Here is a 25,997-nt window from a genome sequence, read left to right on the forward strand (position 1 = left end):
CATGGGCGATAAGTGACCTCAGAGTTCTCGTGGTGGATAGCGAGCGCCGTGCAAGCTGTGGCATGCGAGCCACAGGAGCGGGAAGCAGGCATTTTGCTTGTCTCTGCCGTACAGCACATCGCACGCAAAGCTGTCTCGCAATGGACAGGCTTCGAAGCAACCCCGTCCTCGGAAATACCATACTCGTGGTTGTCAGTTAAACCACGACTGGCGAACATCGCGAAACTTGGATCATTTGACTGGCACAACCACACACCGCCTAAGGCGGTCTCAGCTCAGCTCGGTCTCGTGACTTGTCCTCACGCGACCAGATCCGGAGGAAGACGTTTGTTTCATTTGATTTACCTCCTTGCGAAGCCTGAGATGGGTGCATGCTTGATGGCCATAGCTCAAGCGAGTCTCAATTTTCAGGTCGCAGTGAGGTTTTTGGAATACGTTTCGGATCACACGGTATACGCCAAGATTCAATAAGCCCCGAGATCCAGTGGCTTACATTTGGCCCTTGATCCATGTACAGTAGGAGACTTCGCTGATGTGGCAGACCAAAGTGCCATCTCTCGCAGCTCTTCCGAGCAGCGATCGTTGCTGTATTTGTGTCGTTTTAGCTCTTAGCTCGATTGTCTCGTGACTGGTGCTGGTTTGCGAAGCCCCATCAGTCGACACATCTACTACATTTTCTTTCGTACTTCCATTGAGTACTTTTGCCTAGGCATCACATACATCCATGGTTTCCACCCGTCGTAAGATTTTCAAATATGGGCAAGCCAAGACAATCTCCAATTCGCGGGCCCACTGCCCCGTCAATATCTCAGATCTGAGGAGTTTTCCCATTGACTACCTCTTCGGACCCTTCTTCTATGAGCGTCTCATCCTAGGTAGTGCTCGCGTTCTCGTCTGGAAAAGCGATCGGTCACCTCGGTACCGTACACGGCTTCATGTGAGAAGAAACCCCACACTCGGATCTGCCTGTCCGGAGTATTCTTTCTCTAGTTTGCTCCGGCAGGGCGATCATGCCGGAGATACCGGCCCAAGAGCCTAATAAGTTGATGTTCAGCGCACATCATTGCTGAACTGGTCTAAGCGAAGGCATTTGTCTAGGCGCGGCGGTGGCTTGCCCTCTTCCAGGAACTGTTCAGGGGCATCCCCGCACGGCCCACTGTGTAAGCTTACCAGAGCGTGGGACCCTGTCAATCTATGTCTCTCCGCTCTCGATCACAACAAGAGTCCAGTGTGTTTAATGCTGCATCTGGTGCGACGACCTTTTCAACGATTGCCCTGATTTTGTTCCTTATATTCCTTCACAATGATTCATGTGCGTCAAGCCTTTGCCCGAATAAGGCTCACTCAAGAAGACGCCATAGCATGAACATCGCGATCAAAGTGCTTGGACTTCCTGCGGATCCTTCACCACGATTCTTCGTTGTGCCCAGTGACATGCCAATTCCAAGCCCCTTTCCTGGCGCAAAGATACCATCTGCGCTATTGCCCAAAATGGCGATCGCCCGGTAACTGTCTCTCGGTTCGGGTAGAGAAGCTCCCATGCCACCAAGAGCTTGCTTTCTGTAATGCATATTCCTAAGATCGACAGCAAACAAACTCTCTCGGTTAGAACAGAATTTTGTCCGAGTGGTTCCACTCGAGTAGGGATTCCCCCCGACAAGGAACCCGAGGTCTCCAGTAAACCATCCGCCTCGCCATGTGCCCCTCACATCAGAGCCTAACGACCCCACTAATGCTTAGAAAAAGACGAGATGGGGAGAGCCATCAATCCTGCATTGCTTGATTGGCAGCTAAGCTACGGAAATAGACTGCCAGATGCTCCATAGCCGCGCGGGGAATTGCGGTATGTGCATTAAGAAGGTCTTTGCAGAAGCCCGATACAGTAGTGGCTTGTCCAGCTCCATCCTTCCGGCTCCACCAGGAGAGGCAGTGGCTTGATGGATATTGTCCGATTCTTTCAAAAGCGCCTTCAGCATGACTATATAAATCTCTTGTGGTTCCTCTTCTTAAAGTGATCCTGAATTGAGGCATTCTGTTCCAGTCCAATCGGTTTTTTTTTTATCATAGGTTCGAGTCTCATACTAAGGATTTGGGTTGGTTCATCTCTTCTTTTCTTTCTTGCATCCTATACCAGTCGCTCTTCCTCTACCATGATTCCCAGCCCTAGCTGGCGCGCCCTGGCGCTAGTCATTGCTACGCTCGCGCCTGCGACCCACGCTAATATTTGCTCGACGCTCGAGCAAGCTGGGATTGATATCGAGTACCCCCTAACGCTGGATTATTCGAGTGATCTGACCAAGTACTGGTCAGCAGCATGCGGCGATCTGAAGCCAACGTGCATTGCGGCCCCAGCTAGTGCCGAAGAAATGTCGCATGTCATCACCGAGTTGCATAATTTCGATACGCTCTTTGCCGTCAAGTCTGGGGGACACATGCCTAACAATGGTTTCGCCAGTATTCAGGATGGTCTGCTTGTTTCGACGAAGAACCTTGACCAGGTTTTCTACAACCCCGACGATGAAACTGCGGTCATTGGACCCGGTCTGTCCTGGGAGGATGCGCAGAAGGGTTTGGATGGTACCGGCCGTGCTGTTGTCGGTGGCCGGCTTGGCGGTGTTGGTATTGGAGGATACATGCTCGGATGTATGTCAACCCCAAAGAAGGCTTTTGTCTGATTCTAACGTGGCCAGGCGGGATGAGCTTCTTGAGTACCCAGTACGGATGGGCTGCGAATAATGTGGCCAACTACCAGGTCGTTCTGGCCAACGGCACAATTGTTGATGCTAATGAGAAAGAGAATGTCGGTAAGTGATACTTGAGAGGGCCAGCCAAATGTGACAGAGTTAATCCCATATAGATCTTTACCACTCATTGAAAGGTGGTGGCAACAACCTCGGTGTTGTCACCGCATACACTATGCAGACACATCCTATCGGTCAGGTCTGGGGCGGCAACTACGTCTTCACTGCCGACAAGACTCCCAAGGTGTTGGAGGCTCTGCGAAACTTTGTTGACGACTATCCGGATGAGAAGGCTGCCATTATTTTGACCTCCGAGCGTGGGGCAATCATCGACTTCTGGATCATGTTCCTCTTCTACGATGGGCCTGAGCCTCCGGTGGGTGTGTTCGATGAATTCACTGCGATTGCTCACACCTCCACGGCCAAGACCTGGAATAGCTACTATGACCTATTGAAGAACAATGATTTCTTCATCCTCCAGTAAGATTATCCAACACATTTGTCCCGAGCAATGCTAACCTCAATAGTGGCCAACGCTACACAATTGCCACCGAAACCACTCCCGTCCCTGCAAAGCTGTTGGCTCCTCCGTGCTGCAGGACTATTACGACCACTGGTACAATGTGACCGGGTCTATCCTCGAAGTCCCTGGAGTGCTTGGGTCGATCGCCTTCCAGCCAGTGCCGAAGATTTTCTCTCAGAAAGCCGTTGAGCGCGGTGGTGTAAGTTGCTCTATTACCGATTAGCCAGAAAAAAACCCCCCCAAAACTAACAAAGCATAGGATCTTCTCTCCGTCCCAACCGACACAAACTACATTTTCATCGAGCTAGACTTTTCATATACCTTTGCCGCAGACGACGAGAAGATCGATCAAGCCAACCAAAACTTGTACGGTGGCATGGGCAATCTGGTACAAAAAAACATTGACGAGGGTCTTCTTCCGGACGTCTACCGACCGATTTTCATGAATGATGCCTACTTCCGACAGGACTACTGGGGCCGTATCAAGCCCGAGTCTAAGCAGTATGCGCTTGAAGCTCGCTTGCGCTATGATCCTGATGGATTCTTCCAGAAGCGGACTAGTGGTGGGTGGCGTCTCGAGGAGTAGGGAGGCATCAAAGCAGACACATGACTTGCTTCGTGAATATCGTTTCTGGTACATACTTATCATAATTCAATGTCTAATAAAATGAATGATTGCAATTTTGCCAGGTTGTCATCTCATTCGTACATATCAAGTCATATTTGGGGGGGAATTAACATAAGACATCGCAGTCGTAGTATAATAGTGCTCCGATAAATCGGCATCAAGTCCCGGCAGCAATTCTAGAGGCGAACCTGCCGATTTGTAGACATCTTCCAACGGCATCTTACTGGACCCTTGCCGCCATGGAAAGGGACGAACTCAGCAATAGCGCTCGAGGAAAGAAAAAAAAGTTGATTGCGACTGTGCTTGTCCTACGGTATTTCGAGTTCGCCAATTGTTCATCCAGCCCAGTTTGATAAAATTAAGCAGAATTGTCCCGGTCGATCCTGTAGCCAAACCAAAATAGTATGTGCGGCACTAGTCTCTGGATCGGAGCGGCGCTGACTCAAGGAAAGCGCCCACCGAACTTCTGATCATCCCATACGCTTGGTTTTGATAAAACAGCACTTTGAGAATCTGATTTGAGATCTACAATGGGGTATATACTACTTAATAAGAAAAGCTCTCGGTATGAAGCCACAACTCCCGAGCAATGCCTGCCTTCCTCCCAAGAATCTGGCTTTGTACTTCTGAAGCAGCATGATTAACATCGTGAGTCATAGACGAAGGTCCACATACGACAACGCCAACAGAGATACCCTCTTGACTTGCCATCTGGCGCATGGATGCTGGTAAATCGGGGCGCCCAGTGTAAACCTGAATTCCAAAGATCTCCGCTGTAAGTGGATTGCATTCCTGAGACTCAACACTTTGATTTTTGACCTCCAGTTCCTTAGTCTCAGTCTCCGAGCGAGCGTTTATAGTAAAGGTCTCGTGAATGTGGATTGATAGTCCCGAAACAACTGATTCGCAGGACTGCCGCTCGGCGATATTTTCCAAGGCACGCATATACCAAGCACGCATGCCAGGATCACGGGTCGCAACAATGACCTTCAACTGTCTCTTTTCGCCTGTGTTTGGAAATCGAACAAAATCTTCCACCATGGACAATGTCAGACCCGCACCAGCACCTCCGCCAATGATGAGATTCTTGTCAAAATCATCCAGCTTTCCAGCTGGGATGCCACCGTACGGACCGTCCATCAGAACTGGGACCTGCACGTTGGGGGTCTTCCTAGCCATGGCCATAAGCCGACCCGTGACTCCACCACGTGCCTTGACATAGAAGACCAGTGTGTTCTTCCGTCCGAGCTGGGGGACAGAGCAGATGGTGAACGGGTGCGCGGTAAGAGCGTGCGCACCACACGTCAAGAATCGAAGGAAGATGTGTTGTCCAGGTCCCCATTCCATGGTTGTATCAATGGTAATGCGAAGGGTATCGTTCGATTCGGCGGTAAGTCGAGCTTTGTTTCGAATCCCGTGCTCAAAGTAGGTCTTGCACTGGGCGTATAGCCAACAAAGAGTATACAACACCGCGGTGGCGATAAAGTAGTCCCATGAAGACATACGGAAGTCGCAGTGGAAGAAGAAAAAGATGACGAAAACGAGGGCCATGAAGAGGTGGGTCGATTTGAAGAATTCGTAGTAGCGATTGCTAAAATCCATAGTCAGAATGCCGCTTGACAACCCGTAAAATCAGTAGGTCAGTAGGTACGTACCGAATCCACGGGATAGACATGAACGTCAGCCAAGCTTGCGCAATGATGGCAACGACTCCAGTGACCCAGACACCGCCATCATTCCACTGCGCGCGAATGTCACCCTTGCGAATATGCACCACAATGAAAGGAAAGGTGTGGATCAAGGCAAGAACAAACATAGCCCAAGCAACCCAGTTGTGCCAGACATTCAGCTTCTCGTGAGAGACCCCCGTCAACGCAGTGATCGGGTTAGCCTTGGCACCGAGGACGATCAAGAATGGCATACAGGCAAGAGCCAAGAAGCCAGTGCGGGTAGCGATAGGAGGAGAGCTACCATAGCTGATCTCCTTGGTATTAGGCCAGTAATAAGGCTTTGGTCCGAGAGTCATTGACAGGAAGTAGACGAGACCTGCACCTCCGAGGAGGATCACACCAAGTGAATTTGTGTTCCATCCTGCTATCCTCCAGCTTTTGTAAGACAGGAATCGAGCCAACGCAACCAGACGTGACCAGAGTGGGTTTTTTTGAAAACTTTTTGGAAAGATGAGGGTCAAGATGTGGGCGATCGTGAAGATGCCAATGGCCACCATGAAAAATGCCACGGTTGGCAACGAGAAGCGATGGTCTGCTTGGTACCAAAACCTCCAGTATGCAGTCTTGTAAGCACATTGCTCGGCAGTCATCGTGCACGTCCCCGGGTTGCGGTTAGAGTGCAGCATGACCGGCTGGTCCAGCCATGGTAACATTCCCATGGTGAAGTAGACGGTGTCGGAGTCCTCTCACGACAGGGTTGTGTACAGAAAGATGCAGAAGTCAAGTCTAGTGATATCAATTGCAGACCACCGAGATGGGCAGTATTAATAAATAGCAGCCATATACCCGGGGCAGCAACGCGCTTGAGCTTCCTTGATCGGAAAAGATCCACTCTGAAATTGCGCAAATCCAGCCGCTTTTATCTTGCTCCAACGCGCTCATTTCGACCCATGTAGCTTCTTAGAGCCATCAGTTCTGGGCGTGTCAAAGCTCCGGCCTCATACTTCTTTCTTTACTCTTGTCTAAGAAACTCGCACGATCTGTAGTCTGCGTTGCAGATTTCATCCTCATCCTCGCGATACAGCTCTTTGATCTGGATCCAATTATCCTCATGTGTCACAGATGACTCAGTAGCCTCTATTATTCTGTTCATGATAGTCAGGGCGAAGTCATGACAGTTGGTCCAAGATACAAAAGCCACGCGCGGTCCACGCGGGTTTAAGGTGAGCACATTTGCGTGCATTTGCCAGTGGATCTTCCCGTGTCGGCCCCTCCCGCGTGTTACCAATCAAGATCCCGAATCGCCAACTCTGGATATGCACACGCGATCCGAGCATCGAAACTGGACGCATCGTGGCCTTGCGTGGGATATCAGCCCATTCGGCCCCATAGCTCGAGTCAGAAATCAGCGCAAAGCCAGGTAGAATAAGGTATAGTATGCCCGAGAGAGCTAATATGAGCAGGCTGGGTGGTGTGCTGGTAAATTGGTTTGCTAGATGTGGGGATTGCCGAAACCGACCCGCATGTTCCAGTGGTGAATGTAGTCATCACTTCCCTGTTCATAGGGTGGGGGCCTTTGTCGTGAATTGATAGAATACTTTATGGTCAGGCTCTTCTTCTCGTGTGACCGTCTTTCTTTTGTTTCCATTGCGGCATATTTATGGGGTGATACCTCGACTTGGCTGGACGCAGTAATTACTCGATTTGCGCATCTCAGCTGAACGAATAGGGGCAATTCCAAGTCTTCCCCTTTTCACCCGCCAAAATGGACATGAGTGATATGACAACATCAATGTCAATGGCGACAGCGACGTCAACGGGCACCATGTCCATGACAATGTCCATGGCCTCCTCAACTGCCACTTCCAGCATGTCTGGCATGTCTGGCATGTCTGGCATGTCCGACTCATCAATGACAATGTCCATGTCTGAGATGATCATGACCTTCTTCACCTCATTCAAGACACCCCTTTTCTCGGAAGACTGGACACCAACCTCAAAAGGTCAATACGCTGGCACCTGTATCTTCTTGATTGTTCTCGCCGTGATTCTCCGCGTTCTCATTGCCATTCGACCTGTTCTCGAGGGGCGATTATGGACGGACGGCTTGCAACACGCCACAATTGATGGAAAGCCTGATACTCAGACAAAGCACATGTCTGGTGTTCACCTGAGTATGCAAGAGCTCGGCAATCGTTGGTCCAGGTGGCGGGTTAACCCTGCCGCTGGGCGAGCTACGTGTGAGATGGTCATTGCTGGAGTTGCATATCTACTGTGAGTTTGACTATATCTTTGAGAAAAATTATCGACACTAACGTACCACAGGATGATCGCGGTAATGACGATGAACCTCGGATACTTCCTGTCTGTTTTGGGTGGAATTTGGCTTGGAACTTTCATCATGGGCAGTGTGGCAGCCCAGAGTGAGTGGATACATTGTATTTAGCAAACTCGCATCGATCGAGGGTATAATATATCGCATATAACAGAAGGACACAAGACGAATTTGCGTATATCTAAAGGTTATACATGTAATACATGTGTATCTATATTGATTCGCTTCAAAAATCGTACCCTCTCGAACGTGGTATGGTTTTCTAGTCATTTGGCCTCCTGTCCCCAAGGAAATTATTCCACGTTCCCAAAAACTTTTAGATTCTCAGTAGCAAACAAGCTCAAGATACGGAAGTAAGTATAACTCTATCGTCACCATCTCAATGGTCCAAGAAAGTCGGACTTACGAGATAATCGATCTTGATTGTCAATTCGCATATAGACGATAGAAGCATGAGGCAGTACCCAGATAACTCTTACAAAGGAAGTGCTTTGCTGTTGTCAGAGAGAATGACTGAAGATGGAGAATGCCATGGGAGAAGTAGGTCAAATAAGGCCACAAATAGCTGTAATCATATCTTTCCACTCTTCTCGTACTCAGGCAAAGCCCATTTGACCACCCATTCACACTCGAGAATCTGCTTCGCAGTAGGGCGTTCCTCAGGCCTGAATGTAAGCATCGACTTTAGCATCTTGGAGATAGCATCCGTCTCGGCTGGTTCAATACGCGACCTTACTTCCCTCTGCCGAGGCTCCTGCATATCTTGTTCGAACCTGTCATCCCACGACCGAAAAGGGTCCCGATTTTTTGGGTTCCCAATTTCGGTGAATCTACTGTTTCGCCCCTCCCATTGAAACCACCATTCTGGGGGCTGTATACCAAGTCCATCAACTTGCTCACAAGTAATGCTATCTTCGGTCGCAACAGGCCGTCAAAAAGTGAGTTTTGGTCCTACGATATTCCATAAAGAGCATCCAAGTGACCAGATGTCTGTTTGGAAGGACAGAGGCTTATGTAGTCCGAACCGAGCCTCTGATGGTCGACAAGTCTAAATTCCTGACTTCTCAACGGGATTTGAAAAACATCGGGTTTCATTTCGCCCTAGCGATGACACCCGTCAGGTGCCCGATACCAGACCCGATGGGAAACCAGGCGCTACCCGAACCGCCAATGTCTCCCACTGGCAGGCGGCTGCGCAAGCCGAGGCCAAGTCAATTAAAGACTGGATTAAGAAGAATGGGTTGCATGCTGTGATTCAGACGTTTGAGGTACCACAAGATGCCACCAAGGAGTTCGAGGATATCCTTAGAACGGCAGCAAACAAACTCTAATCTACTAGGTATCTTCTTCCTTAGGTGGACACTCGGGTGTCAACAGTCTTTTTGTCTTTTCTTTTAAGCCTTTCCTTCCAGTTTGATTCTTTCTTTCTCCTGTATGTTGTTGTCGTCCCAGATAAGGTGTCGCCGGGAAATTAGACGATTTTTCTTATCTAGACTAGAATATAGAGGTTCTCTCCAGTCTAGCCAGTGTATGTATATGTAAGAATTAAAGACCTTTCAAATCAGTAGAGCTGGCCTTTATGTGCCAATACTTGCATCTTGAGTAGAATAAAGCCTTCCAATAATAGATAACCGCGACCAGAATCGGAGATCACACGGAAAGTGGGAGAATTCTTTCACCTCCGATTTGATGATACTCACTGGAGACTTTAAGCCTTTAAGGACTGTAGTAGCAGTTGTCAGAGGCACGGATCCGGTGGAACACTACGGGCTCACCCGTAAAAGATGATCTGTGGATCCTAAATGTGGCCAATGATAGCAGGCTAGCACCTAGTTCATTGTGGACGAAAGGTAAAGCTGAGAGGACACGGACATGTAAGATTATCAGCACGGACCTAGGGGTAGCCTGGGGAATCTAGAAACGGTGATATACGCCGAACGCCGAACGGGCACCCGTCGTGGGTCACTGGGCTGGAGTCAACCATAAACGGAGACACTTCAACTGTGGCGTTTCAAACACAACAAACAGTATCCAAACAGCCCAAATTATTCAAACACAGTGTCTTAGCAAGGCTTGTATCGATACCGCTCATTTTCATTGGCGAAGATCTCGTTGAAACGATTAAAATCTAGAAATAGTGGCGGGTGACATCTTTTATCTGTTTTGAACGGCGCTTTTACAATCTAGGCAAACACCGCAGCGCCCTTTTGCATCTTCTTCGTTTTAAGTATAAGAGATGAGCGCCCCCCCCATGGAAGTTAGACCCATTACAATCAGACAGCAAATATCATCATCGCTTGCGCGCATAGATCAACATACGAAATGACCTATAATCGAATCGCTATTTACGGACATCGGGGCTGGGCCAGCTCTGCTATCTTTGCCGCCCTGGTGCAGTCCGGTGCCCCGGTCAAGGTCCTTTATCGTCCGAGCTCCGACGTCAGTGATCTTCCTGAAGGTGTCAAGTCAGTCGCTGTAGATGTGGAAGACCAACAGGCTGTGGAGGCCGCATTACAAGATGTTGATATCGTCATGTAAGCCTTTCGCCATCCTACTTACCCCGGAACTGTTGGGAAATTCTGATTGCTGACCACCCAAAAGCTCACTGGTCGGCCAAGAAGGTGTTCCTCGGCAACATGGGCTCGTGAAAGCCATTCCTCAAACCACCGTCAAGCTATTCGTCCCTTCAGACCTTGCTTTCCGTTGCGATGAACAAGGCCTGCGAGTTCCCATCAATCAACAGAAATTCGAAGTGGAGCAAGCGGCAAAAAAGGCAGGCATCGCGACAACCATTATTCTTCCCGGCCTCTTCGCAGAGTCATTCCTAAATACTGGGTAAATATCGTTTATCGTGCCAAGTCTACCATGGAAATCAAAACTAACATTTATGAATTTCAGTATGCTTGGAGTCGATGTACTCAACAATCGAATTGTATTCAGTGGGGACAGCGAACACCAAATCGTGAATATTTGGTAGGTCATATGCTATTCCAAGTTCATACAACCTTCCAGTAAGAATGTTCTCTAATATCTGGACTTGCAGCACGAGAGAATACGTCGCAGCCGCATACGCAGCCATCTTCGCCACGACACCCATCTCTGAGCTAGAGAATAAGGTCTTCGGTCTATCCGAGATCCAGGCCACGGGTAGCGATGTTGCAAACGCTCTGGTAAAACGATACAACACTGCCCCGACCATCTTTCGACACAGCTTAGAAGAAGTAGCTCGGCAAATGCAAGACCGCCTGGAGAAAGGACAGCCCCTTGCGAATGCATGGTATTGTCGCAGGATCTGGGGAGCTGGAAAGATACAGGAGTTGATTGGGTCCGACGTCTGGGAGATTAAAGGTTACAAGAAAAAGAGATTGGAGGAGTTGATTATTAATGATGACTTGGTCGCTTATCGTGAAGGGTCGCCGGCCTTTATGGCAGCAGTGGACAAGATGTTTTATTGATATTGGATCCTTCCTTTAAGTCAACGATTGATATTTAATACCAAAGACTTGTTTCTGATCTGTTGATTCAAACATGACAAAAAGCTAAGGAGCACATTTCAAAATCTGAGATCCCATTCATATATTCAAGGTCACCCCGGAGATAGCTACCAAACATCACCCCGACTTCAGCGTCATGTACCGCTGGCCCTTAGCGATACTTCCAAACTACTTCCTCGAGATCTTGAAAAGTTTGATCATCAGGCTATAAAGATACAGAGTCATCTTGTAATTGTCGGGCTAGATAGGCAATAGCTTTTTCCCGACATGGTTCATTGATCATAAAATCGTAATATACTCGCTAGTACCAAGCCCAGTGCAAAAAAAAAAAGTACAATCCAAAATCTCCAAGCATCACAGGAGAATGAAAAGTAGAAATGCTCACATGCGAGTGAACGCCTGAAAGGGAAACTATGAAGAAAAGCAAAGAATTGAACGCTTTCGTAAATCATCAATCATATCGCCCTCCGCGGGGAAGGTATATATCCCGGATCCTCTGCCACCCTTGTCGGAATGTACCTTTTCGCGGCCGAGCTACGTTGCGGACTAGTCCATCTACCGGTGCGAGGATAAAGCCCTGCACTACTATACGATCTTGGTTTCTCAGATCCGCTTCCTCCACTATTAGGTCGACTTCCGCCTGTGCTGCCGCCGCTATAACTACCTCTTCTGCCGTCTTCGGCTAAATAGGCATCGTACCGGTGGCGGGGTGGGCCTCGTGGCGGAGGTGGGGGCACGGCGTATTGTGGTGGGTCTGGGGCTGGAGCTGTAGCTGGAGCTGGGGCTTGGGCTGGATCGAAAATGTAGTTACGGAATTGGACACCTGGGGGCCGGGATTGTGAGCGGACCTCGCGGTGTCTGTCGGAGGTCATTTTGCTGGGTTTTGTGGAGCGTCTGTCGTAGCTTTCATAGCGTCTTTTCGAGGATGGGGAGAGTTCTCGCGCCGGTTTGCGTATGTAGGCGTCGTGTGAATGGCGGCGTGCCCGGGAGTCTGTTGGAGGTGAAAGATTGTGATGGCGAGAGCTGTGCCTGGCTCGGGGTCTTAGGTCGTTATCTTCGTGGCGCGTTGAATTATCTGAAAAGTCCAGGTCATCGGGTACATCCTCTGTGTCCCGTGTGTACCCAGATGGCCGGTCTCGGCCTTGAGAATGGCGTGAATGTTCGGCAAACCCAGTGGGTGAAAGTTCTCTTGGTGATGTCCCGCCTGATCTACCGCCATCAGGACGTGGAGCATATGCTGGCTCATGCCTGCGGGAGCTGGACGCAGGATACTCTGCGCTGAGCCGCCTGTGATGATGACGCCGACCACTAGATCGTTCTGCATCATAATGACTTTGGCGCCGAGTGTTCGACCTGCGGGGATTCCGCGCGAAGTAATCCTCCTCGTCGGGAAGCGGATCCTTGCCGCTGAAATGGTAGTGAGGGTAAGCCCCAAAATTCGGAGGTGAATGATGTTGGACATTCCGTTTGACATAGTCGTACTCTAGTCGTCGACACACGCCCTCATGCCACTGCGTCATCTCCGGGTCGGGTTCTGAGGGAAAGGCGTCTCGGGGTATCTCTTTAGGAAAGATTTGTCCTTGGGCGTCGACAATATCCCACTGTTTGACTGCTTCTTGCAGGAACCGCGAGTGCTCGTCCGGGTCCATTAAAATCTGAATTGTCTGCCACCGCACAAAGCCATTCGGTAGAAGTGACGGGATAGATGGCGGTTCATACGGGTTTGTCGAAGGTTGAAGGCTATGAAAGCATCCCAGTGACTGGTAGATGAAGGATAGCGACTGGGCCTTAGTTGCGAGGAATAGTGGGTCATAATTGCCGCCAACCTTACGGTAGAATGCGGCTAACCGATCGGGTGTCAAATCTGAGGTGCCATTTGAATCAAAAGAAGGCTATTCAGGGTCAAAAGTCAGTTGTGTGAGACATGCGAATATGTTACGTGCTTACCATCAGCTGTGCGATGCCCAAACATAGCTGCTCAAGTAGAGGTGCAGGGCTCTTGTCTGGGTTGATGAGGGTTCCCCAGTGGGTTGAAGTAGATGCCATGGCACCATGGGGTCACAGTCCTGAGGTGCAAGATGTGCAGGATGCAAAGAATCGCAAGTCAAACCTGATCGACGAACAGGCAGCGTCAGGCAAATCGGGGGGCGGTCAGGCACACGTTGACCCACTGCGGGGGAGTTTGATCCACGGGTTCGCAACAAGTTTATTCACAGCTGACTTTGGAACTTTTTCTTTTTGAAGCAGAACTGAAATAGAATATGAGGATAAATGGAAACAAAAAAATGGTGATAAGATGACCTATATACAATTCTGATGGCTACCGGACTCATTTCAAGTGACCTCGATCGCAAGTGGTGCACTCGCGCGTGGCACCACCCTCTGATGTTGGACTCGTCATCAGGTACCAGCTGGTACGAGCGCTAGGCTGACACTACATCATGATACCAGCACACAGTACCACCCCACCCTCATGCACATGTACTATGCAGTCCACAACGAGTATTTTGGCCACAGGTACGCTGTATCTGCATTGATCGGCATCCCCGGGTCCAGTGGCCCAAAATCCACGTCCGGTAACGTCAGGAACTCCTCCATGTTCTGTCCCAGGAATCCCATGTCATCGGGCGGTAAAAAACCTTCTGGAAGCCCGATCTCACTCGATCTTGCAGCTGGTTCGGTCAAAAGGGATAACGATTCGGTGGAATTCAAATAGACCCTACTGGGAAGGGAGTTGCGGGCTTGTGAGCCTCGTTCTTTGTTGATACACTGTCGCACGCATTCAAGGTTATCGTGAAACTCGGTGGCTGCTAGGTTTCCATGGTCGCTCATCGAACGCAGAATTTCGGTCGCAGTTTCAAAGAGGGCAAAGTCGCTGCAGTTGTCGGCATGAATCTCGCTGGAGATTACCATGATGAGGGCGCTGGAAAAGAGATAGTGCGCATAGAAGTAGCCGTAGATGGGCATGGACCCGTTGGTCCATTCTTCCACAATAAGCGAGTGCGTGTGCCTTGCAGCGTGGATGCATGCATCGCCAAGTGTCTTGAGCGTCTGGGTATTTGTCTGCGGAGTATCTTTGTCACCGTTGGGCTTGGAGGATCGATGTAGCATTAGTGTGTGGAGGAGGATAGGTCGAGTCGCCAACATGATGCACTGGTTCAATTGAAGGTGCAAGGATACTACATTCTTTGGGGTATGTCCCTCCCGATTCAATCGGATATGTGGCGGTAGACCTTGTGACCATTCCTTCAAGGCGATGAGCAACTTTTGCTCCCGCTGGAGAAACGAGTCAGGCTGTTTCTTGCGGCTGTATAATTTCTCAATCACATGTCCTGTCATTCTCGCAAGATTAATGCTTGCAACGAGAAATTGAGTGTCGGAAAATGGTTCATCTCGATCCTCGGTTGGGACATCAGAGGGCATCTCGACGAAGATATCATCATCAGCGATCTGGATCGGATGGCCAACCTTGGAGCCGAACATGCGATCGAAGACATAGATTCCCCACCAGAGTCGAATTCGGTGCTGACGATCGACTGGATCAGGACATTGAGATTCTGGAATATCGTGGTGCAGCCCCAGGGTCAAGCCGAGGCGCATAGCACTACCAACGAGTAAGAAGCCAGAATATCGACGATTCAAGAAGTAGGAGTACAGTGACTGTGATGTTAGCTTCAAGAATTGTGCTTTACATGGGAGACTCTTACCAGCAACAGCAAAGCTTCAATATGTGTCAAACTCGGTCGCTCAGGCAAGATAGGAATCAACATCAGCGCATTTACATAATACGCAGCACCAGGAACGTCACACTCAAGACTAGAATTTGAACGGGCCGAGTACACCTCTCCTAGTGCAAATAAAGCGAAGAATTTGTAGGTGAACACGGGATCATCAAAATCAGCCTGCCGATAGGCATTCTCCAGCTCCTCCACCGTCGATTTGCGGAGCATCACATGATAAACCCGGCTCACTTGATTGAAGACAACTTGGATGAGTAGTCAGCCTGTGGTAAAGTGGGCCATTGTATTGCTGGATTGCGGATCTTCATCAGCGTTGCCTCGGGCGTATACTGCACGCGAGGCATGTGAGAGGTGGACTTGCTTTTAGTAAGTACCTGTCGGAGTCGCGTTGCGAACGCTGTGCATGCGGCTTCGCCAAGATGAATTGGGGGCCTAGATGGATCATATGGTTGGAACCATCCGCGCTGTCCAAGCATAGGATTTTGAACGTACGTGTCTGTATCTGGTACAGCGTCTGGAACACCTGTGCATGTGTTTAGCATACTGATCGCATATGTGGCAAAATGAAAATTACCTTCAGGATGGCAAGTATCTTCCACAGTCACTAATCCCGGTGATTGAGATAATTGTTCGCGCAACCGTTCATTTTCAGCGGCAAGTTCCTGGAGGTAGCTTGGGTCTTGTGAGCCAAGGACTGCATACCGCGGCAATGCGCCTACCTTTCATGGACCTTAATCTGTCGGTCCCGATTGACATATATACACTCGGCAGCACACCCTACACTCCGACATTTGGAGCAGGGCTGGCCTCCGGAGCATTTGATTTTGTGGGTATGACATCGGCGACAACTGACGACATTAGTAGAGCACTAGCGAGTGGGCCGGATACGCACGCGATGGACTTTTTTTTTCTGTCGCTTGATTACCGACTCGCTCGGCACTTTCGATGTGAATGCCTTCATTTTGGCGAGAGTCTGGAATATTTACAGATGATGTGCTCGGTTCACTTGACGAGGGTGGGGAGATGGTCGGCACATCGGCGAAATTTTATCTTGCCGATGTACACTCACGTACCCGTATCGACAAATGTACTCGAAAAACCATTCCTTCGGATGGACTTTCCAGTGTTCGATAGTCTTTCAGACACGCTCGAGCCAGAAAGAACGTACGAGGTACCATTTAACTGTCGTTCCTCGACAGCTGCCAGTTCAAATGTGTCACCATGACTGTGCCAATGTTCAGATCCAGCATGAACACCTTCAACTACCTGCGAGTCTTGGACATGTCTCTCGAGTAGTGAATGTCGGTGATGATATGTCACCTGAAGCAGCCAAAGTCACTTATGCCATCAAGTTTGAAGTATGGGATAGCGATGCTCTAAAGGGGCGCCAAGCGATAAAGGCACGAGAAGCAATCTACCCTGTTCATATCCTCCCCGTGCGACAAGAAAGCGCGGCGCTCCTCATTTCACAAAGCAGACATTATCAACTTCAAGTAAAAAAGGATACAAATAGAGGCATGCTTCGTTCGAGTCTTGGTGCATTGGTCGCATCGGCAGTCCAGCCGCCTGCGATCCAGTTGGACAGCCTCCAACCAAAAGACGCATCGACTCCACTCAAGATCAACTTGCGGTTTGTGCCCACGCACAAAGGCCAATTACCACCCACCCATCTATCAACTGAATTCAAACTGAAAGCATTGACCTTTTACGGACTCGAGCCTTGGCATGAATTCCCCGATCTACAGGATGCTTCAACGTGGAGCCCTCGGCAGGCACTCTGGTCGGCTACTGTGCCCCTATCTTCAATGGAACTGGAGCTAGAATGGTCGTTTCAGATCAATCACGGTCGTGTGATCTATACGGCCTCGGCTGATCTCGTGGCAGAGTTAGTGAGTAGCCGTCTGTACCCGCCGACTTTCCATTCTTGCTTTATCTCAAGGGTTTACGTGTTAAAGGCGGCTCTTTTCTTGAGTATGCATAGGAACGCTAGCAGGGGTATCAGTCTCCCCTTGGCTGCGCCACTGCAGATATGTGCCTTATAATCTGGGTCAAATGTCGTGAACAAGCTTTTGTATAATACTCAATCTAGAGACTATCATTCGTTGGAACTGAAGTCGAGATAATTGTTGACAATTTCCTATCATAATCATTGAGCAGCGCATCAAATGAAAAATTACAATTTCCTCATGACACTTGTGTTAGACCAGTGCAAATACATCCAGTTATTGCCTTCCTATATGAGACACCGGTCACATTGGGCAGTAAGCTCCGGTCTATTAGCAAGCACAAAGTTGCTAACAGCCTGAGTATGCAGTTGCGGACACTTCCCGATGGTGCTGGCACATTTCATTCTCGTGGCCACCCATGAAACTTACCGCGCCGGAAGCCATGCCCCCCAGGTATTGCGCGGCGATCAAGTCAATCGAAAAGGAATATGTCAACTTCTGGAAAAGCGGTGTATGGAGTGGCTCTGAGCCCACGAGTGATTTGATGCCCTTGTTCCCTCATTCGAGCAGTTTTTAAGGGAAGATGGAGGAGAGCAAACAAATCCTCATTGTCCTTTTCAGAAACTTCACTTCACTCCATCATGTCCAAAAAGTTGATGCTCGAGCAAGTATCTACCACTCAGGTCCCAGTGATCTTATATACCAAAAATCGATTCACCACCAAAGCAAGATCTGTGAACTCAATCTCGAGTCCATATTTGCATCCCACGCATCTAGACTAGTAATGATGCGCGATCATCTCCAGTGCCTGTCCCGAGTCCTATCTGCGGATATCACGATCGACATTCCACACCATCGAGCATTCACATCGGCCCCAATCCAGCCGGCATGGACCCTCGGCCACATAGAACATCCACAGTCTCATCCCTGCATTCCGAATTGACATGCCTGTAACTCGAAAGACAATTCAACGGTGTTTCATCCTCCATCATTGGTCGCCCCGTCGCCAGGGCAATCAATCCATGAGGACAATCCATTTTACCCACGCAAGGCATTGGTCCATGGCCCCCTTCGCATATCACAGTCCGGCTGGAAAAACAAGGTATTGTCAACTATGGGCTGCATTATCCGCCCAGCTCCCGGTCGTCTGGTGAAGTGGAATTCCTTACGCGGCATCTGATCAAGCGCGCCTCATATCTGGTCAGTTAAGTGCAAGTCGACTTCCGCAAATCCTTTTACGCTGGTTCCCTCGCAGACTTAAACTCATACAATCTCTCTCGCTCGTCGTTGTCGCCTGCTCTCCTCAACAGTCCTCTTCGAAGGCCCCCTCGCGGCCTACCCGCCTTCCTCGCCGCACACGCGTCTACCTCCCAAGGGGCATCAGATCTATTTTTGTCGCCCCTTGCACATCATCAAAACATCGATCCGACATGGCTCTCGTCCGCGATCCATATTTCTGGAAACGCTTCAGCACAGCAGTTCATTTAGATGAGGTAGCCAAGAGCGCAAGCACACTCGACCTGGAATCGATGCAGAAAAGGTAAACGCATCGCTCTTCACTTCACACACATCATCTAACAGTATACAGACAAGCCGACAACTGGCTCGAGCGAGAACGCCAAAAAAGCAAACGCTCGCTCATCTGGGGCTTTGTCATTTTCATATTCATCATCCTGATTGTCGTCGGCGGTGTGATCGTCTGGTGGCTCGCCAAGCACAACTGGCTTCAGACTCCTGAACCGTGAGTCAGCGCCAGGCTCTTCGGCGTGTCATTGCATTCGATGGGGGTTATGTGGCGTTCATGAGCTTTTGAAAATCTGGAGATATACCCGCCGCGCCTCCAGGGCGGCTTTATCAGCGTTAGTAGATAGTCTATGTAGCTGGCAAGACAAGAATCAAACATACAAGAATCAAACATACATTCATTACATGACTTCATTTTAGCCAAATATAGGCTACACGGTACATGCTGTAGCGACTCACGTACGATCCTGGATTTTCAAGGGCGATTACCCCCGGAGCGGACCATCTATCTGATCTTGATTTGGTTTAACTGCTATGGAAGCTCTATCAAAGCAAAAGAGAGTCAGTGGAGTCATCTGTTTCAGGATTGAAACTTGCAAATTGAAATGAGAGTGATGATGTTCGCTAGAATTTTACTTAGCTTTGACAGCCTTGCTCACGCATTGGCATGTTCATTCTTCTACCTCAAAGGTAAAGCTTCGTACGTCGATTTGGCTTGATTCTGGGTAGTCTGTTATGCTACGGTCGATTGTTCTCTTCTCAAACATTCATTTCTTCATTTAAGTACCTATCAGGCATCCGACCGCACTTCGGTTGTATCAGGTTATCGACGGGTTGACCTGCTGAATGGGTTCGTATTGGCCAACTGGGCCCCAAGGCCAGCAATCTGTCGTGCAAGGGCCTAGATACACAGACAGAATGCGAGGGCCACGCGATATCTCAAATTATAGTACAGACTAATCGCGGTCTCATCCTAGAGGCGAAGAATTGGAGATAACAGGCGGACTAAACACCGCTCCAACCACTTAAGGGTAGCCTCGGACCCAGTTTATCGCATTCTCCACATCCCCGCACAGATAAAAGGCTTCTACCCCGTACTCCCATCTCTCCAACAAACAATCATGTTTCCTCCATTTGACTACTTCGCCTACCGGCGCGCACGGTACTTACTTCCCTCCTTGTGGTCCTAGATCAACTAATCAAAGAAAAGCGCCCAGAAACAGGCCGAGCGCGTCGCCCGATTCGCCAGCCTTCCAGACCCCTACCACCTCGCCATAACAGAAGCCGATAAGAAGATCATCGACCAGCCCATCGAAGAGCTCGTCTTTGATATTCAGAATGAGAGGATCTCACCACTGACCGTGCTGCGCACGTATGGAAAGGTCGCTAAGCGCGCCCAGGAGCGTACCAATTGTATTACTGAACTGTTGTTACCGGAGGCGGAGAAGTGGTTGGAAAGTGAAGTCAACCTCAGGGGCCCATTAGCGGGCATCCCGGTTTCTTTGAAAGATTCAGTGCAGGTGAAGGGCTTTGACACAACACTCGGATATTCGAAGCTTGCCGGGAAGCCATTTGCAGAAGATGGTCCGATGGTTCGGATGTTGAAGGATGCTGGTTTGTTCACTCTTATACTTGGCTCGGAGTTGTGTTCGTTGCTGAATTAGTACAGGGGCTGTTCCTTATGCAAAGACCGCGTTGCCTATCACGCTGCTTTCGTTTGAGTCTGCTAATGGGCTCTGGGGACACTGTCTCAATCCTCATGTCCCTGAGTATTCTCCAGGTGGCTCGACTGGTGGGGAAGGCGCTTTACTTGCTCAGGGTGGTCGCATTGGTATTGGGTCCGATGTTGCTGGCTCTGTTCGTGTTCCTGCTGCTTGGAGCGGGGTTTACTCGCTTCGTTGCAGTACCGGTCGATGGCCCAAGGTCGGCGTCAGTACTAGTATGGCTGGCCAGGAAGGCATTCCCAGCGTGTTTAGTCCTATGGCTCGTACGCTGAATGACCTCACGTATTTCACCAAGGTCATTATCGGCATGCAGCCTTGGAAGTATGATTATACGGTTCATCCCATCTCCTGGAGAGACGATCTTGAGGTTGAGGCGCAGAGCAAGCCTCTCCGTATCGGTCTGATGAGCAACGATGGTACGTCTGATCTCCACTCATCTCAGGACCTTGACTAACATCTTCAGGTGTCGTTCCTCCCACTCCGGCCATCGAACGGGCATTGTCCACTACCGTCGCCGCACTCACCGAAGCCGGCCATACCGTGACTGAGATCACACCTCCCGCCAACGCCGACCCCTTCAAAGGCCTCGACCTGGCCTCCCAGCTCCTCAATTCGGACGGCTGCCATCACTTTAATGCCAATCTCCGTAGCTTCGAGCCCTCAGACCCAGGCGCCATCCAGCTCTCCCGCCTCGCCCATCTTCCCGGCCCACTCCGCTACCTCTACTACCTTTACGTCCGCTACATCAAGCGCGACACCATCCTCGCAACACTCATCCGCTCCTTCGGCCCCAAAACCGCCGCCCAACTCTGGCCCCTGACAGCGCAGCGCGAATCTTACCGCGCAACCTGGCACGAATGGTGGGACGCGAAACCGCAACAATTCGACTTCATCCTCTGTCCGGCCAATGCCACCCCAGCCCTCCCCCATAAAGCCATGCATGACGCTGTTTCTTCGTGCGGGTATACTTTCCTCTGGAACCTGCTTGATTACTCCGCTGGCGTCATGCCCGTTGGCCACGTAGATCGCATCCGTGACGCGCTCGTGTCTCCGTATAAGACGACACTTCAGCGGCTTGGTGCTAACCATGCGATCGCTCGTGGGGCGTGGAAACATTACGACTCGTCCAAAATGGCGGGTCTGCCTACTGCCGTGCAGATTGTTGGGCGCCGGTGGCAGGAGGAACAGGTTCTTGGATACATGGCTGTGGTGGAGAAGGCGCTGGAGGCGTACCGAGATCCGCAGACTGGGGAGACCGCCAAGTACAGCCTTTTGGAGATTGACTGATCATTTTTTCCCCCCTAGTGTTTATCATTCCCAGGCTAGTGAGTTTAAAGAGGCCTAGTACTGAAATTTACCGTTAGCACCATCGTAATTCTTCAACTCGATCTAGAACATTCTCCAGTCGGAATGTTGAGTTACTCGAGGGCGGGGCCCTGCAAAATTACGAACCGAGTCAATGACATTACCTAGTGTCTGGCCCAGCGATCGGCAGTGTCATGGCATGTTAGGTTAGTGGTCCACCAGTGCCAGCCTGAACTTTTCCTCTGGGGCCTGAGCTTCTTGGGATCCTGTTTCAGGGAATCCTTTGGTCGCGAATGAACTGTCAGCTCCCAGTATGTCGGGACGCTGATCACTGGGGGTTAGCGCGTAGCTCGTAAACTCGTAGCTCGTAGCTCGCTTGGAGAGTTGGAGACGGGGGATGGGACGTGTCTCGTCAGAGCGAGAGGTCCAAGCCAAGTCCAAAAGGTGCCAAGCGCAAAAAGGGAACTCCACCAACTGCAAGTCATTTTAACTCTTAGCTCCAGTCACGGGGCTTTTTTTGGTTGCGTTCATTCATCCTCCCTTGGCCTTTCTTCTGGAACTTGGTACTTTTTTTTTTTATCTCCATCTATTGCTTAACCTTCCGGCCTTCACCCTAACGCTTATCCGTGGTCCTGAAACGAACCCATACCCCATCTCTTCTCCCCCCCCCCCCCTCCAAGGATGTTGCACCTGCCTCGGTGATAATCACTTGGGAGCATGGCGTCCCGCAAGAAACCGAACACCTCCCGCAAAAAGGACGGCATCCACTTTGTCAACGCCCGCCCCGCCTCGGAGACCGAACGCCTGAAAGCGCAACGCCTCGTACGAGCCCACGTCGGCCGCTGGATCTCCGACCAGACCAAGGACCGTTCAACTGCCCTCGAAGCCACTCGTCGCACTCCTCGCCCCGTCCGCGACTCTATCTCGCCGCTATCCAGTGATCATGCCGGCCCCTCATCCTACACCCTCGTGTCGCGTCCAACCTATTCTCCCCATTGCGCAGATACCATCGGGCCAGGTCTTCCCCGCTTCCAAGACCGTCGGCGTCAATGGGAGAGCTCGCCCTTCCCTCCGTCGCACGCGAGCGACAGTAGCGATAGTAGTGATGACAATAGCTCCGTGACCGCGACCCCGAGCGAGCCCGCCCATTCTTGGGAAACGGTCCGCATTGAGCCTCCCATCACTGGCGTCATGGATCCTTTCAGCACATATCCGTCTTCTTTCTCGCCCGAGGTCGTCAATCTCAGCGAGCAATACTGTGAGGAATACCGGAAACCCACCCGGGTCTGTGCATACAGTTGGAACTGACAGATTATCTTTTTCTTCTTAGGCTTAACAGTCCTCTGGCCAGGCCTTGTGCCGACCCGCGCAAATTTGAAAGAAGCGGGAGAGTCTTGGTTCCCGCTTTCGCTATCCGACCCCGCTCTGTTTACAGCGTTCATGTTCGGCTCTTTATGCCATCAGCGTGTCCAATGGTTAAATAATTGGGTGCCGAGGAACGCCTGGGGCCCGAAACATGAGCGCATACTACAGCTGTGTGAAATGGAGGCGATCAAGTTAATCAATCAAGCCGTAAGGGATCCTTCGCGGGCCGCGAGTGACGCCGTGCTCTTGAGCGTTATCTGTATGGCGCATCATCAGCCCGAAAACACTAGACGCCAGCGACATCAGAAGACGCCGTTCAATCCGCCTTTTCAACGCTTGCAATGGATTGACGTATATGGGTGTCTGCCGCCGAACTTGATCCACATTAGTGGCCTGGTCCAGATGATCAAGCTTCGTGGTGGCTTGGAGAATATCCAGTTCACGGGGCTACCCCCTACAATCACCTTGTACGTTCTATCATCTCTCTGATGGGAGCACCTCCTGGGAGCACCTCCTGACATTCATAGCTCGGACATTTTCACTGCCTCGGTCTTCTGCACTCACCCAGGATTCGCCTTCTGGCCTCTCGACGTGTCTCGCAACGGCATCACTCTACAGGAATTATTAGGGTTCGGACCGTCAGACATTGAGCATGGCTTCGGCCGACTCCAAGATATCGGCATCACCCCTAGTATGGCAGAAGCCTTCCAAGCCGCCTTCACATATATCAACATCGTCCGAGCCAGTCTAGTCAACGGCTATGACCACCCATTGCTTGTCGACCAGCGAAATCTCACCCAGCACACTCTCCTATCTCTCCTACCAGCCTCCGACATTCTCAACTCATTCCCACATCCCACTGAAGCAACTACGTACGAGATCTGCCGACTTACCGCATTAATTTTCGGCGTCGGTGTCATATTCCCAATTCCCGCGCAAAACACGCCTCTCGGAAATTTGGCAAAGCAAATCCAGGCTCAACTTTGTCTACCCACCGCTTCTGCCATGTGGTCCGCCCCGCGCAACCGAATCCCCCCTAGTTTGGGCGCTGACACTAGGTGGTATTGCGGCAACAGATACACCCGAACGACCATTCTTCGTCTCGGCACTCGCTGAAACCGCTCGACGAAGCGGGCTAAGCACCTGGTCCCAAATCAGAAGTACTCTGGACATGATGCTCTGGTATGATATGGCCTGCGACGAAGCCGGTCAAATCCTATGGCTTGAAGCGAGCACAAGCCCGACATTGAGACCTATCGAATGACCCGACAAAATGACGGTCCACAAGATCATGTCTCAACCCACCACAAGCGCCGCGCGACTACAGCGATCGCGAGGCCTGCGCACATCAATAGTATTTTCTTGGCACATCCCAGCTCTGAAAGACGCCGAAAGAGACGCGTCGCACATTCGTGCGCTGCAGATCTCTGACTTCCCAACGAAGTCTTTCTACCATTCCGAGCTTGATCGAATCTTGATTTGATCTGGATCTTGATCCTAACTCTAAAGCACTTGGACTACGATTAGTATTTGGATTTACTCTCGGTACATAACCTCCAATCTATGTGATGCAAACCAGGCCACCCCAAATATTGAAGGGTATAGGTTGCTTAAATACATTAGATTTAATGCATATATGAACTCGGAAAACATAATTACCTATTGATGTCTAGTTGCAATTGATTGTCTATCTTAGAGCATTTATCACCAAGTCGTAGTCGAATTATGAAAGGTAGTAATATCCGGCCGGTGGTATAGAATGTTGTGTAAGAATATCGCTGAATAAGAAGGGATGTTGACAAGCATATCTATATTCGATGATGGGTCATGAGACATCAGTATTCGATTGGCTGGGTATCCAATTCGTCTAGTTTTCTGCTGTTGACTTTGTCAGAGTTGGGCTTGTCAGAGTTAGGTTCGTAAGACTCAATAGCTGCCTAAGTGTATCTCCGCTGGCTATACCTTCCAAGCCATTCTGACCGTGATTTGCTGTTGATCGGGGTCTCAAGGATGAATATTTATCTACTGTGTGAGCGGTATTAAATAGAAATCCAAAGGACCGCCAGTGGGCGTCCCCCGCGTTAATATAATGGGATGCTTCAGTGCATTGATTCCTCACATCATTTAAACTTACAGTCACAAAAAGCTATTATGAATAGTCCTTTGATATTTTATATTTAAAAGATCATGCGAATTTATTTCATATGTTAGGATTCTGGTTCACTCACCTTGCTCAGCGAATAATCTATGCAAGTATCGGCATATCTGCACAAAATTTACGTAGATCTGGAGTCTGGAGCGTCTCTAACAAGAATACTATCTTCATTTCAAGCGCGAACGTCTGCTAGACGATATTGCTTCCTCCCTACCATGGATTGTTCATGATTGCGAGTTTTGCCGTGGTCTCTGGTCCAATTCATGCTATTTTGAGTGGCTTTACGAGTTCCCAACATCAGATATGAGTGTGTGAAGCATATGAAATTCATTGCTACCTATACAGCTCAAGATGTGTACAAAAAATCCGTGTGGGGCAGGTATCTATAGAGTGTGTATTTCCGCAGGCAACGCACCTACCTCCCGTAGTTTACCATACCTAAAAATCCTGTCCTCTAAACACATTCTGAATGGAGGCAAACGGTAGAGAGAAATGATGGAGGAAAAAATAGAGGCACACAATTGAGGGAAATAGAAACGATAGAGGGAAACGATAGAAGGAAACGATGGAGCCGGAGACGTTAGCGATTTACTATGTCAGGGAAAAGATCTGCTAGTTTCTGCGACATCCGCGGGCTAGTCAACGAACAAGCTGCAAAGTCCCCACCGGTCATAAATTCATGCCTCTGATTGCTTGGACGATCGTGTGATGCCTCTGAGCTACGGACTCCGTCAAAGTGGACCTGGACACAAGTATTGCGAGAGTTGATGGCCCTAGTCCAGACCTGTCCAACGGCGACCGGCTTCCCTAGTTTGCCTTATTCTTCAACGTCACCTCTCTAAAGAGA

At 50.0% G+C, this 25,997-nt stretch overlaps 9 protein-coding genes across 9 annotated transcripts; 6 read left to right on the top strand and 3 right to left on the bottom strand.

The window, feature by feature from the left end:
* Positions 1-2,150: 2,150 nt before the first annotated feature.
* N7477_001326 (FAD-binding oxidoreductase) lies at positions 2,151-3,850 on the top strand (the record flags this gene model as incomplete). The annotated part of the gene is made up of 6 exons (XM_056962989.1): positions 2,151-2,643; positions 2,691-2,804; positions 2,858-3,221; positions 3,269-3,305; positions 3,341-3,463; positions 3,524-3,850. 6 exons carry the CDS (start codon positions 2,151-2,153, stop codon positions 3,848-3,850), a joined length of 1,458 nt encoding a protein of 485 aa, XP_056825908.1.
* A 588-nt stretch (positions 3,851-4,438) lies between these two features.
* N7477_001327 (ferric reductase family protein) lies at positions 4,439-6,281 on the bottom strand (the record flags this gene model as incomplete). The annotated part of the gene is made up of 2 exons (XM_056962990.1): positions 4,439-5,483; positions 5,548-6,281. 2 exons carry the CDS (start codon positions 6,279-6,281, stop codon positions 4,439-4,441), a joined length of 1,779 nt encoding a protein of 592 aa, XP_056825909.1.
* Positions 6,282-7,327: 1,046 nt separating this feature from the next.
* Positions 7,328-9,228, top strand: N7477_001328 (uncharacterized protein; the record flags this gene model as incomplete). The annotated part of the gene is made up of 4 exons (XM_056962991.1): positions 7,328-7,836; positions 7,888-7,985; positions 8,226-8,250; positions 9,003-9,228. 4 exons carry the CDS (start codon positions 7,328-7,330, stop codon positions 9,226-9,228), a joined length of 858 nt encoding a protein of 285 aa, XP_056825910.1.
* Positions 9,229-10,219: 991 nt separating this feature from the next.
* On the top strand, positions 10,220-11,352 carry N7477_001329 (NmrA-like family protein; the record flags this gene model as incomplete). Its single annotated transcript, XM_056962992.1, has 4 exons — positions 10,220-10,431; positions 10,499-10,732; positions 10,796-10,870; positions 10,941-11,352. The coding sequence occupies 4 exons, from the start codon at positions 10,220-10,222 to the stop codon at positions 11,350-11,352; spliced, it is 933 nt and encodes a 310-aa protein (XP_056825911.1).
* Positions 11,353-11,846: 494 nt separating this feature from the next.
* N7477_001330 (uncharacterized protein) lies at positions 11,847-13,437 on the bottom strand (the record flags this gene model as incomplete). Its single annotated transcript, XM_056962993.1, has 2 exons — positions 11,847-13,283; positions 13,339-13,437. 2 exons carry the CDS (start codon positions 13,435-13,437, stop codon positions 11,847-11,849), a joined length of 1,536 nt encoding a protein of 511 aa, XP_056825912.1.
* A 438-nt stretch (positions 13,438-13,875) lies between these two features.
* Positions 13,876-16,414, bottom strand: N7477_001331 (fungal specific transcription factor domain-containing protein; the record flags this gene model as incomplete). Its single annotated transcript, XM_056962994.1, has 7 exons — positions 13,876-15,051; positions 15,099-15,376; positions 15,624-15,654; positions 15,834-15,846; positions 15,913-15,979; positions 16,205-16,356; positions 16,398-16,414. The coding sequence occupies 7 exons, from the start codon at positions 16,412-16,414 to the stop codon at positions 13,876-13,878; spliced, it is 1,734 nt and encodes a 577-aa protein (XP_056825913.1).
* A 2,093-nt stretch (positions 16,415-18,507) lies between these two features.
* N7477_001332 (uncharacterized protein) lies at positions 18,508-18,822 on the top strand (the record flags this gene model as incomplete). Its single annotated transcript, XM_056962995.1, has 2 exons — positions 18,508-18,617; positions 18,666-18,822. 2 exons carry the CDS (start codon positions 18,508-18,510, stop codon positions 18,820-18,822), a joined length of 267 nt encoding a protein of 88 aa, XP_056825914.1.
* A 900-nt stretch (positions 18,823-19,722) lies between these two features.
* On the top strand, positions 19,723-21,612 carry N7477_001333 (putative acetamidase; the record flags this gene model as incomplete). The annotated part of the gene is made up of 4 exons (XM_056962996.1): positions 19,723-19,763; positions 19,812-20,215; positions 20,271-20,741; positions 20,789-21,612. The coding sequence occupies 4 exons, from the start codon at positions 19,723-19,725 to the stop codon at positions 21,610-21,612; spliced, it is 1,740 nt and encodes a 579-aa protein (XP_056825915.1).
* Positions 21,613-22,347: 735 nt separating this feature from the next.
* Positions 22,348-24,259, top strand: N7477_001334 (uncharacterized protein; the record flags this gene model as incomplete). The annotated part of the gene is given in 4 exon segments (XM_056962997.1): positions 22,348-22,888; positions 22,970-23,462; positions 23,523-24,034; positions 24,054-24,259. The coding sequence occupies 4 exon segments, from the start codon at positions 22,348-22,350 to the stop codon at positions 24,257-24,259; spliced, it is 1,752 nt and encodes a 583-aa protein (XP_056825916.1).
* Positions 24,260-25,997: the final 1,738 nt, after the last annotated feature.

Source organism: Penicillium maclennaniae (genome assembly GCF_028827695.1).
Source record: "Penicillium maclennaniae strain IBT 15551 chromosome Unknown utg000002l:1.0-2354659.0:1.0-2356205.0, whole genome shotgun sequence".
NCBI classification, from domain to species: domain Eukaryota; kingdom Fungi; phylum Ascomycota; class Eurotiomycetes; order Eurotiales; family Aspergillaceae; genus Penicillium; species Penicillium maclennaniae.